Here is a 12,004-nt window from a genome sequence, read left to right as displayed (position 1 = left end):
TAGCGCTTCTCATCTTCAGGGTGCCTTGTGAGATTAACCACGTTGGTTACGCTGGTGACGTGTTTAAATAAAACCTGTGCTTTCTGAATGTGTGTTGCAGTCTTAACATTCTTGAAATCTTTGCAGACCAGTTCTCAAGATGGGATAGGAAAGCTGGACGCTAGGTTACCAAGTGAAATCGGCCCGACTCCTCCTGTGTTGAGACTAGTCATCTACTGTTCCTTCCGTTGAGACAGAACTGTTGCCTGTGTTTTTACTAGTCCTGTTGAATGCAATGGATGGTATTTTGAATTCCTGGGTTAAAAACAGAATTGAAAATCTGAAATGCCTTTACAGAGCGGGCAGCTAAAGTTGCTGAGCAGCAGGAGAGAGAGCGAGCAGCACAGCAACAGCAGCCGAGTGCTTCTCCCCGAGCAGGCACCCCTGTGGGGGCTCTCATGGGGGTGGTGCCACCACCAACACCAATGGGGATGCTCAATCAGCAGTTGACACCTGTTGCAGGTAAAAACAGGAGCTAAGACCATTTTTTTCCACTTTAAGAAATTCCTTCATTTTTTTTTTTCTCCAATGAGGAGTAGGCCACAATCTCTAGGCTTTTCTCATGGCAGAGTCAAAGTTTCCAGTCGTCCATGTCGTCCTTCTGTCGCCTTTCCCATATGGGCAATGCCTCCCCTCTGCCCCAGAAATGGGCCCTGGGCCCAGCCCTGGGAATTAGTAGGGAGCAGCTCTAGCCTGGCTGTGGGCATGGTCTGGCGATACTCTCCACCCCAGACTGCTCTGGATATAGAGCCCTATAGCAGAAAACCTAAACAGACCCTGAATTCTGTTCTGGAGGGGCTCCCGAGAGAAAACACGAAACTAAGCACTTAGGTGATACCGATTTTCCCGTCTCATTCCAGGGTTCAGTTTGCCTTGTTCTGCTGCAGCCATCCTTAAAAGACTGACCATTTAAAAGGATTTTTGACAGTGAATTCTAAATCCTTTCTTGGTCACTAATGTGCATGACTGCTAAGTGGAGTACAAAGTCCTTATTCAATTCATTGTGCCCACTCTGTAATGCTTTTCTATTTAATTACATTAAACTGCATTTTCTGTTAGTATCCCAGTCACATATTTGTAAAAAAAAAAGAAAAGAAAATGATGAATGTGGTTTGCTTGTGTGTGTTGTCTCTGGTTCTGGTAGCCATGGCAAATTTGGCTATTCTTGAATTGAATATCCTTGTCTGATGTGTTTCCAACGAGAAGCCCGTAGATCACTTCTCGGGTCCTTCCTTCGTGATCTCCCTAAGCCTGGTGAGGTCCATACAAGCCACCTGAGTGTCTTCTGAAGCAAGCGGTCTGACTTCTTTTCGCAGGGAGTCCAAGACAGTGTTGTTCAAGGCAGGCTCATTGGGATGCTGTTTTTGTTTTTGCTTTTTTGTATTTGCTTTTCAAGGAAGAGTAGCGTAGGATAACTTTTTCATTGTCGCTCCTACCTTTTGTGATGGCAAGTTCTCAAATGCACTGTCGCTCAACTCAGCAGTTGCACTCGCCAGAGCACATCTGAATCATGGCTTTTCAGTACTCTCAGTGTAACTGACGTTGATCTAACAAATCTCATAATCGCCTGCTCTATTCCATGGCCCATTTTGGTTAACGGGATTCCAGAGGGTTTTAGAAATCAGGCCTTGAACATGGGGACTTTTGAAAGTTAGAATTCCCTCGTTGACATCCTGTTTTGTTGCATTTGATATGTGATACTGTAGCACTGTGCCCTTGACTAAAAAGCCCAGGGACACGTTAACAAAATGAATTCAAACAGCTAAAACTATTAAAACACAGCAGCTGCAGCATTTTAGCTCCCTGTTGGGGAATACCATCATAGCGCTCTGAGGGGCAAGGAGTTGGGGGGGGGGGACCCCTTCACATTATTAAGCATGTGCTGCCCAGATTCCAGGCCATGGGAGTGAAGGGCAAGCAAGCATCCTGTACGGTCACCAGTCTTTGGTCCACAGTGGAAACTTTGCAGCTGACAGGGTGATTTTTCTTGGGTTTACAGATTGCTTAGGGCCTAAGTCTTAGCCTTGTTGCTGTCTGAGACCAGCTTTGCTTACAAGCATTAAAGCTCATTTGAACACATGTGACTGGGATAATAAGTGCCAAAGTACAGTTTAATGAAGACAAGTGTCATGGCTTTCAGTTCTTAATACTTTTCTTCAACCACAGCCCGTGAAGGCTGCGTTCAGATGGGCTTTTGTAATTGAAAGCAAAGCCTCCTAATGTCCTTAAACTCCCACCTATTTACCCATAAGAGCTGGAGCTGGTGGTGTGGTTAAAAGGCAGTTTGGCAGTTTTGTTTAAGATGATGGTATCTCTTCAAAAGTACTTTTTACTCTCTGAACTCTCATTTTAAAAACCATGAAACTCATAATCCTATTTCATGTATAGAGGTACTATTTAGAATTCGCTTTATTGGTGTGTGTGATTTTAAGTTTTTCAGTCAGCTTAGATATGACTAATGAAGCAGGCTGAACCAATCTCAGAATTTTCAGTAATGTTATAGCTTCAAAAGACTAAACTTTTATCAATAGATACCTTTCAATAATCCTTATGGGAAAGTCAAAGAGTAAAGTCCTTAGAATCTGGAGTTTTCCACTGTTTCCCAGGGTCCTCCTACAAAGAGTGTTTTGTAAAAATGAGGTTTGGCACCCGTCCCTCAAGCTTCCCTTCGTGCAGGAAGCTGGGACCAAAGGTGATTGCATTCTGGGGGGAGCCTTATGTTTTGTTTATTGTGATCATTTCAAATCCCAGAAGAGTTAAGTTGTTTTTCTTGCTCAAAAAAAATGTCGTGTGGCTTTAAAGTTCTTTTGATAGGTGAGTTTTTGACATTTTGAAATTATTTTCTTTCTTTCACTCCTTTTGCCAAAAATACTGGTTTCCTGAAACTCTTCCCTAGCCAGCAGAAAATATTTTGTGTTATGAAGATACGCTTTGAAAATAAAGGAATAAAGGCCTCTGTTCACAGAAAGTCTGTACCTCATTTAAAATGTTCCCTGTTAACTGAAGGTTTATGTGAGGGCATTTGTGAACTTGGAGACAGTAATGACAATTGGCATTTTCTCACATCAGCAGAGCCTGATTCTCCAGCCATTCCTTCTGAGGTCTGCGTGCCTGCTACCGAGTGACCTGGGATTAGCTTGGCTTGGCTTGGGAGGGTTTAGGTTTTATCTTTGTTTTACATGTTTAGAGATCTAAAGATGAAACATCATCCATTGTGATGGCTCTTCTCTGTTCCCCAGCTCAAGCCTGAACATGATCCATTTTTACCAAGTAGTGGTGGGGCTAGAAGGGAAGAGGAAGCCTTGAAAGGCTCTTGCCCACTCCCCCCCTCCACCCCCACGCACCCCAAGCTGGAGAACCATGCTTTGTGATCAGGGCTGTGCGCCTCATTTCCCTCCATTCCAGTGTCCCCTCATGTGCACCCATGATAGGCGTAAGAGTGTGGGCAGAGTGGGGTGATGGGGTTTAGTCTGTTGAATTAGAACCGCAGTTGCAGAACTGGTCACTCTGTTTGAACAGCTTGCAATAACATGACCTTGGGAAGGCTGTTACTGGAACTCCTCTTTATTATTATTTAATTAAAAACATGCAACATATTTATCCCAGGGAAGATAACTGCAAATAATAATCTACTAAGTACTAATTCATCCACAAGTGTTGGATTTCATATTTGTAACTTTTTATTTTGTTCATTATTGCAACAAAATAATTGCACTAATTGCTGTTATCTCACACAGTACTAAGGGCGCTTTATTCATTGGTAGTGCATGGGGGGGATTTGTTATTACTTCGCTCATGTTGCATGTTAATGATGCATGTCTGAAATTTGTTGTGTCCTTCAAGGCATGATGGGTGGCTATCCGCCAGGCCTTCCACCTTTGCAGGGCCCAGTTGATGGCCTTGTTAGCATGGGCAGCATGCAGCCACTTCACCCTGGGGGGCCTCCACCCCACCATCTTCCGCCAGGTGTGCCCGGCCTCCCGGGCATCCCACCACCGGGTAAGAACTTCATCCTCCTTCACTCATTAATCTCATCTTCATATTCTCTTTTTTCCTCCCTCAGCCAGTTGTTCCCGGAGGTACCTGCTGCCCACTGTGGCCAGGCCTTTCCTCACTGAGAATCCCAGGGATGTCAGCAGCAGGGCCTGTCCCATGTATTTGAGCAGGCGGCTCAGCACCTGTGCCCTTGGGCACCTGGCTCCCTAGCAGCAGCAGAGGACACATGGCAGAGACCAGACTCAGCAGACCAGGGGGCAGAAGGCATACTCTCATACCACTCAGACAATTTGACGTGTGCTCAGAAAACCGAATACAGCCTAGGAAGGTCATTCCCTCTTTATCAGTGAATGATACATGGATGATCAGTGAACGATATCCCAAATGGCTAGTTCTGAGTCACATAGGAAAGCACTTTGAGTCCTGAGGGCACTTCTTCCTCTGATTCAGTTCTTCTCTCACAAGGTCTTCTGTATGGAATCCCTGCTCCATCTCCTGCTTCTCAAATAGCCCTTCTAAGGGGATTGCAGAGTCACTGATCACGGTGAATAAATCCTTCAGCCAATCATTCTAGGAACAAAAAGGAGGGAGGGAACGAATTTGCAATGAACACGTTTTCTGTATATGAGTCCCCTAAGAAGTATGACATAAGACCTTAAAGAGCAGCATAGCCCTCCCATACTAACTGTGGACACTGGTTTATCTGTCAGCAGAAGCTCAGAATTTATTTCATGTAGAAGCATATAAATGGAGTTCAGAACTAGCTACAGATTTACTTTGTAAATAGTAAGTTGAAATATTACTTTATTGTGAAAGGAAGATCGCAGGTTCCCATATTGATTGCCATCAAATGCAAAAGAACTGGCCTTTAGCTGTAATCTAGTTGGAGGGAATGTGACCTGAAGATAACTTAGAAGAGCATTGGGGCCATTATCCTAAATACCAGCTTAAGGCCTGGCCCAGATGACAAAATGTAGAAATGTTAGACTTGCCTCCAGCAGTGTTGGGTTATACAGAGTTCCAGAAGTGCTTCAGAGGTACACCCAGCAGTGGGCAGGGTGAGTGAACCTGGTGGCTTGGCCTAGAGCCTCCAGCCACACTCTTATGAGTATTCCTTAGAGAATGGCCATAACTCCACACAAGTGTTTGATTCAGATATACCCGAAGAGGAAATGTTTATGGCAGTGGGTACTTCATTTTAGAAGTAGTGGCCTGTGTGGGAGTTACTCTTGCAGCAAAAGTCAGTCATAAGATGGGTGTGCCCCTGTGGCAAGTAGAATTGGCCTTAATTCTGTACCTTCTCACCTTGACTTAGGGTACCCTATCTGACTGACTCAGACCAGGTTGGAGTTGACTTCTGGGTGCATTTGGTACTCAGTGGGAGCCACATCTGAGGCCAGTACCCTCTAAGTAGCAGATACCTTTTGGTGGGTGTTGAGCACAGCTGTGTCCCTTTCCCCACTTCTTCGGGTGTTTAAAGTGCATTTGAAGGAGGCACACACTTACCTTTTAGTTGGGGAGACAGGGAAGAACTCTTAGTGCCCACACACACGCATGCACACACCTGCTTAGGCTTGGAGGAGAGGAGGACTCTGGGAGCTCCTCTGCTGATTCAGCCCATGCTCTCACTGGCTGCCCCTTTGCATGGCATTTTAAAACAGGAAGCAGAGGGGATTGCTGAGTTGTCTGTGCTCCCCTGCAGAAAAGGAGAAAGGCAGCTCAGGGAGGCCCCTCATGTTGTGGGATCTGAGGAGGGTGAGTGTCCCGGAGGGGGGCGGTGCACAGGGGTTAGTATGTTGGAGCAGCAGCTTACCCACCACAGCCTCTTAACCCAGTCACAAATAATCATCAGGATTCTGCTGTGGTGATCTGGAATATTAAAATCCCCACTTTGTAAACAGAAAGCTTATTTGTACTACCACATTCTCTTTAACAAATGTCTAATACTTCCTGAAGTGGCATTTAGCAATTCAGAACCTTAGAATAGTGTACTGGTGCTGCCTGGCCAAAATAGCAACATTTTGAATCTAGAAAATCTAGTATATGAGGTGAGCTCCTTTTGACCCTTCTTTGCAGCCAGCAGGATTTGTTTAAAAGTTTAAACAGGGGTTTATTTGACTGTAGTTTGTTAGTTTTTAACAAACTGGAACCCTTCCTTATTTCAATGTTTTATGAGAATAATAAATGGACAGTCCTGAGATGAAAACAGCCCCAGACACAAAAGTTAGGACATCTCACCTTTATCAGCTAGTACCTGTGGGACAGAAGTTGCTTGTGAGGCATCACCACTGGGAAGTTTATAAACTTAACAGAGTACAAATGTAGAAAGAGTACAAAGTTTATAAACATACAGAGTGCAATTGTAGTAAGACCACAAAATCTTCTCTCTTTCCTTTTGTCATTTTTGCATTTGAAGTGATAGCAACGAGGCTGATTTACTTCCAGATGATCCTTTTCCAAGTACTGCTCTACCAGATGGAAGTGACCTGTCTGCCAGTATTAGTGACTCCAGTTAGAACCAGGGGTGCTGGGGGCCTGTGAGTGGACCGCAAGGATGTGCCTCCAGCCACCACAGAGCTCATTTAACCGTGCGCTTGCACAGCCTCTCCCCTGTGTCCCTGCTGTCCTAGCACACCGCCTGCTGCTGAGCCTGACTGCAGCACCATCACTGCCAAAATGAAACTTGGGCTCCAGTTTCAGGAAAATGTGTTGTCAGAAGAAAAACACCTTGAAAATAGAGGTGTATTCTGACTATAGTTTACCTAGGGAAATACTAGAATTTTATGCAGGGTTCAAATCATTTCTAAGCCATGAATAATTAATGTACATCTGACAAGTTGTACTACCTTTGTACTTAAAATAGCTAGAAAACCAAAGAATGTGAACTTTCTATTTGAATGCTGCATCCTGTTCTGGAGGCTTAGGGTTCTTATCCACAAAGATTCAAGGGCAGAGATCCATAGGTTTGCATTATAAATGGCATCATTTCTTATCAGGCAGTAGTTTTTCAGTAGCCATCTCAACTCAGAACCTCTAACTGTGCCATTGCGTTCTGAATTATAGGTGTGATGAACCAAGGAGTGGCCCCTATGGTAGGGACTCCAGCGCCAGGCGGAAGTCCGTACGGACAGCAGGTGAGCCTCCCAGCTGGATTTTCTAGGACTTGACAGAATTCAGGTTATCCTCTTTCTCAGAGCATGTGCCAAGTATTTTTTCCCTCACCATGTGCCCTGTGCTCTTTCAGGTGGGAGTTTTGGGGCCTCCAGGGCAGCAGGCACCACCTCCGTATCCTGGCCCACATCCAGCTGGCCCCCCTGTCATACAGCAGCCAACAACGCCCATGTTTGTGGCTCCCCCACCGAAGACACAACGGCTTCTTCACTCAGAAGCCTACCTGAAATACATTGAAGGACTCAGTGCTGAGTCCAACAGCATTAGCAAGTGGGACCAAACCCTGGCAGGTAAGGAGAGTCCTTCTCAACAAGCCTTTGTGAAAGCCGTGCATCGTCACAGAGTCCTCTCACTGTGATTGGCGTGTTATGCCATGGGGTAGAGATCCACTTTTCGTATATAAGTAAAATAAATTTTATCTTGAACATCACACACCGAAGATGGTGGGGGTTTTTTGCTCAATTTCTAGACTTTGTTTTGTCATAAGCATCACTGCTGTCTTTTTAAGTATATTCTGAATTTTTTCAACAGTTTTTCAGGCATTTGAGCATCAGCACAGATGCACTTGGGTAAATTAAAAATTAACTTCAGTTCAGTTTTAAAAAAGAAAAGAATATTGGAAAACATGTTTCAGATAACCTGTTGAGTGTTTATTTAGCTCAGAGGACTTCCTGAGTGGGTTTTCAGTACCCACTAAAATAACGTGCCTGGCTTCTGGGAAGAAATGTGGAAGTTCCTACTCATTCTTCATTTCTAAACCTAATTTGATTTCTTTCAGAAGTATGTTTTCCCTTTCCTCACATTTACCTTTTTAGGAATTTTTGTTAACACTAAAGAAATTGATTATCAGGACTGCCTACAACAAAATAGTAGTGATCAGATCTTTTAGGTGTTTGTGCAACTCTTGTGTTCCCTTTTAGAGAATTATGTTATATGTGCAGCTCTTTTGTGAGGTCATTATTATAAATTAGATAATTTCTAAAATACATAGCATAAAATAAGACATCCTTAGCTAGGTAGTCTCATACCTAAGCACGTGGTTTTCTAAAAACCAAGATGCCTAATAATAGGCATTTGCTTGGAAATACACTGCAGGGTTAAAATTCATAGTATTTAATAAATAATAAGTGTTAGGGGTACCTGGGTGACGCAGCTGGTTAAGCATCCAACTCCTGGTTTCCATCCAGGCCACAGTCTCACAGTTAGTTCGTGGGTTCAAGCCCTGCGCTGGGCTCTGCGCTGACAATACAGAGCCGGCCTGGGATTCTTTCTCTCTGAGCCTCCCCACTGGAGCATGCATGCACCTCAAAATAAATATACTTTAAACTTTAAAAAAATCTTTAAAAAATATTAAATGTTACATGCTTTAGTAAATCTGTCAGGCCTTAGGACTGGGGGGGAATTGTTACCTACTTATATTTTTCCTTATTCCTAGTTATATTTCTCCGTGTGTATTTTAATTTTCAGCTCGAAGACGCGATGTCCATTTGTCAAAAGAACAGGAGAGCCGCCTGCCCTCTCACTGGCTGAAAAGTAAAGGGGCCCATACCACCATGGCAGATGCCCTCTGGCGCCTTCGGGATTTGATGCTCCGAGATACCCTCAACATTCGCCAAGCATACAATCTAGAAAATCTTTAATCACGTCAATTACGTTTCTTTTATAGAAGCATAAAAAGTTTTGTGGAACAGTAGCCATTTTAGTTACTGGGGGCGGGAGGGGAGGAACAAAGGATGATAATTTTTATTGCATTTTACTGTACATCACAAGGCCATTTTTATATAAGGACACTTTTAATAAGCTATTTCAATTTGTTTTTGTTATATTAAGTTGATTTTATCAAATACACAGAGATTTTTTTGCATATGTTTCCTTCGTTTAAAACCAGTTTCATAATTGGTTGTATATGTAGACTTGGAGTTTTATCTTTTTACTTGTTGCCATGGAACTGAAACCATCAAAGGTTTTTGTCTTGGCTTGGGGTTTTTGATTTTGGTTTTTGGTTTTGTTTTTTAAAAAAGAACAAACAAAATGAAAAAAAAATACATACACGCACACACACGCACCCATGAGAGTTTACAGATTAGTTTAAGTTGACAATGAAATGTGAAGTTGGTCCTAGTTTACATCTTACAGAGGGGAGTGCACTGATGTCTGCTTCATGTGCCTCAGTATCTCAAGTCACTTTAGCAGAAGTGAAGGGTTGTTTTTAGGTTCTAGGTGTTTGGCAGACATGGCACATTTGCTCTATGGACTCAGAGGCTTGCTCTAGAAATCTGAAGTCAGTGCTGTGCATCCTTCTGCAGCTGGTACATTGCCCAGACACCTGTGGGGCAGAGCACTGTTTCTTGTGCTGTTGGTCATATATGGTGTCAGTTATTTTTGCAGAACATGTGCACAACCCTGAACTGTATTTAGTCTTGGCAGGTAAGTTTAAGGGTACTTTTGATCTATTTATAATGAATTCACAATTTAATCCTATACTTCTTAGATTTAAAATTTTAAATCTCTTACATTGAAAAAATTGAAGTTTACCTTGAAGAAAGCATTGAGGTGTGCATGGAGGTGATTTATTTTTCAAACCTAACACCTAACCCAGCATAGGGAAGGGAGTGTATATGAGCTGTGTCAGAAGCATAATTGTAAAAGAGTAGATTGTCTACATATGCAAATATGTTTTCATACCTTTATTTCCTCATCAGATGTGGCATTTTTTTCCTTCTGACTTTCAGCACTGCAATTCTCAACCAGAAATTTAAGGCTTTCTAGAATGTTTTTTTAAATTTAGCTTGTGCTTTTGAATTTCAGGAGAAAATAATTATAATTTAAGAAAATACTAAAAAAGACCATTACGGATCCCAGACACTTGGGCTTGACTCTGTCTCTCTTAGGTGACCCTAGAAGAAATATTTGCAGGTAGTGTATGATGCTCAGACAGGTAGAAAGCATCAAACCTGGAACAGTATTTCACTCCACGGTTTTGAAACCTGCTTTTTTGTAACAAGATGGTTGCCATGTTGGTGGAGCTTCCCTTACTGTTTGTAAATGGAGAGAGTGACCCTCACAGGATACTTTCTTCTTTTAATCTGGTATAAATCAATACCTGGATATTTAATTGCCATTCTTACTAAATCATGAGGACAAAAAGTGTAGAATGGAAGAAAAGCCTCTTGTATCTAGGTACTTTAAGTACAGGAGGCCCTTGTAACTTAATTGCGTATAGTCAACCACTGGATCTCAGTTTGCATCAAGTATTTTAAATAATTCTGACTTTTAAAAAATGTATTGCAGTAGTATGTCAGTACCTTATTGTTAAACTGAATCAGATAAAGAAATCTTCAGTTCCTAGTTATTTGGGCCATTGAATCATCATGGACTGTATAATACAATCAGATTATTTTATTTCTAGACATTCTTGAATTACACCAAAGAACCTGAAATCTAATTTTGGTTAAGTTATTTATTTATTTCATTCACCCATTTTATTTCCCCTTTTAAGGTCTGGATGAGACTTCTTTGGGAAGCCTCTACAAACTCTTCACTGTGGGCTAGGGTGGGGCATTAGAAGCCAGGGCACTCCTCCTCCCGGCTCCTTCCCAGTGTCTAGAGGTGCTGTAGAAACCATAGATCCAGCCAGGGGCTTCCCGAAGGCAGTGCAGAGCCGGGCCAGGGGGCCGGTAGGCAGGCCCTAATTAAGTTTAAAAAAAAAAATCTATGTATTTATTTTAGAATCATGTCTTTCTGTATATTAACTTGGAGAATATCAGTTAATATTTAGGATATAAGATTTGAGGTCAACCATCTTCCAAAAAAGATAAGCCAAAAAAAAAAAAAAAAAAAAAGTCCTGACTTAAAAAAGTACAAGTAAACTATATACATCTTTTTTTTTTTTTTTTTTTTTCCCCAATGAATTTTAGGAACTAGTGATATGGCTTAGAAAGTATAATGGCCTAAATGTTTTCAAAATGTAAGTTCATATGGAAAAGAGTTTTGTTTATATGGGGGAAAAACCTATTGGTTTAAAATAGTAGGTCAGCCAACTGATTTAAAAGGCGCTGAATTGCCTTGTTTTGAACCCCCCTTCTCTTCCTATGAGGAAGCACTGAAAGGGGATGCTTCCCTGTGTGAAATCTCAAACTGGTGTTGTTGACTTTTGAGCTTGAACATTTTCAGACCTAATTAAAACTTGGTTTATTCTAATTTCTGTATCAAAGGAGGTTTAAGTGGGAACTAGTCTTATAACATGTATGTATCATATGTTTGTTCATTTAAAGCTTTTTAATCCAAATAAAAATGGAGTTTGCAAAGTGATTTGGATTAACCAGGTTTGGTTGTTCTGTTAAAGCTTGTGTCAGATGTAAGTGTCAAGCAGATTTAATTGCTGAAAGTCTAGATTTTATGCTGACAGGGACACAGCTGCCAGTTTAAGGGAACAAAGCTCCTCAGGTAGAGGCACAAGTCAGTGACCAGACCCTGGTTCAGGGCTTAGGCTGCATTAACACAAGCTGAATGTAGTCACACTGCAGCTTGACATGCCCCACGCCAAGCGTCTCAGGCAGGCAGTCAAGGAATTCCTGACATATCCTCACCATGGGTGGAAATACAGGTCGAAGTTTAAATTGTAGAGTTACTGATGGTGGAAGTCAGGAAAGCGTGTCTTATATCATAAAGCAGTGTGAGCCATTTGAAATAGCTGCCTGTGGCCAGAAGAGACCAGTGGCCCAGTTGTGTCTTTACATATGCTTGTAATACAGCTCTTAAAGACATGACCACACTTTTAATAGAAAGTGTTGGTAAA

At 42.2% G+C, this 12,004-nt stretch overlaps 1 protein-coding gene across 43 annotated transcripts in view; it reads left to right on the top strand.

Annotated features, from left to right (window-relative positions):
* Positions 1-11,517, top strand: part of PBRM1 (polybromo 1) — a 117,196-nt gene extending 105,679 nt beyond the window's left edge. For 21 of the 43 annotated variants that reach the window (XM_023249544.2, XM_023249543.2, XM_045051145.1 and 18 more), the window contains 5 exons: positions 337-501; positions 3,883-4,038; positions 7,099-7,169; positions 7,280-7,496; positions 8,674-11,517. In XM_023249544.2, the coding sequence (XP_023105312.1) occupies positions 337-501; positions 3,883-4,038; positions 7,099-7,169; positions 7,280-7,496; positions 8,674-8,846 (782 nt within the window). In that variant the 3' untranslated portion in view covers positions 8,847-11,517. Of the gene's footprint in view, positions 1-336; positions 3,004-3,882; positions 4,039-7,098; positions 7,170-7,279; positions 7,497-8,673 lie in introns of those variants that run through there. The other 22 variants (XM_019822719.3, XM_045051258.1, XM_023249576.2 and 19 more) reach the window with 4 other exon arrangements.
* Positions 11,518-12,004: the final 487 nt, after the last annotated feature.

Source organism: Felis catus, chromosome A2 (assembly GCF_018350175.1).
Source record: "Felis catus isolate Fca126 chromosome A2, F.catus_Fca126_mat1.0, whole genome shotgun sequence".
NCBI classification, from domain to species: Eukaryota; Metazoa; Chordata; class Mammalia; order Carnivora; family Felidae; genus Felis; species Felis catus.
The sequence above is the reverse complement of the archived record's forward strand: the minus strand, read 5'-3'. Positions and strand labels throughout refer to the sequence as shown.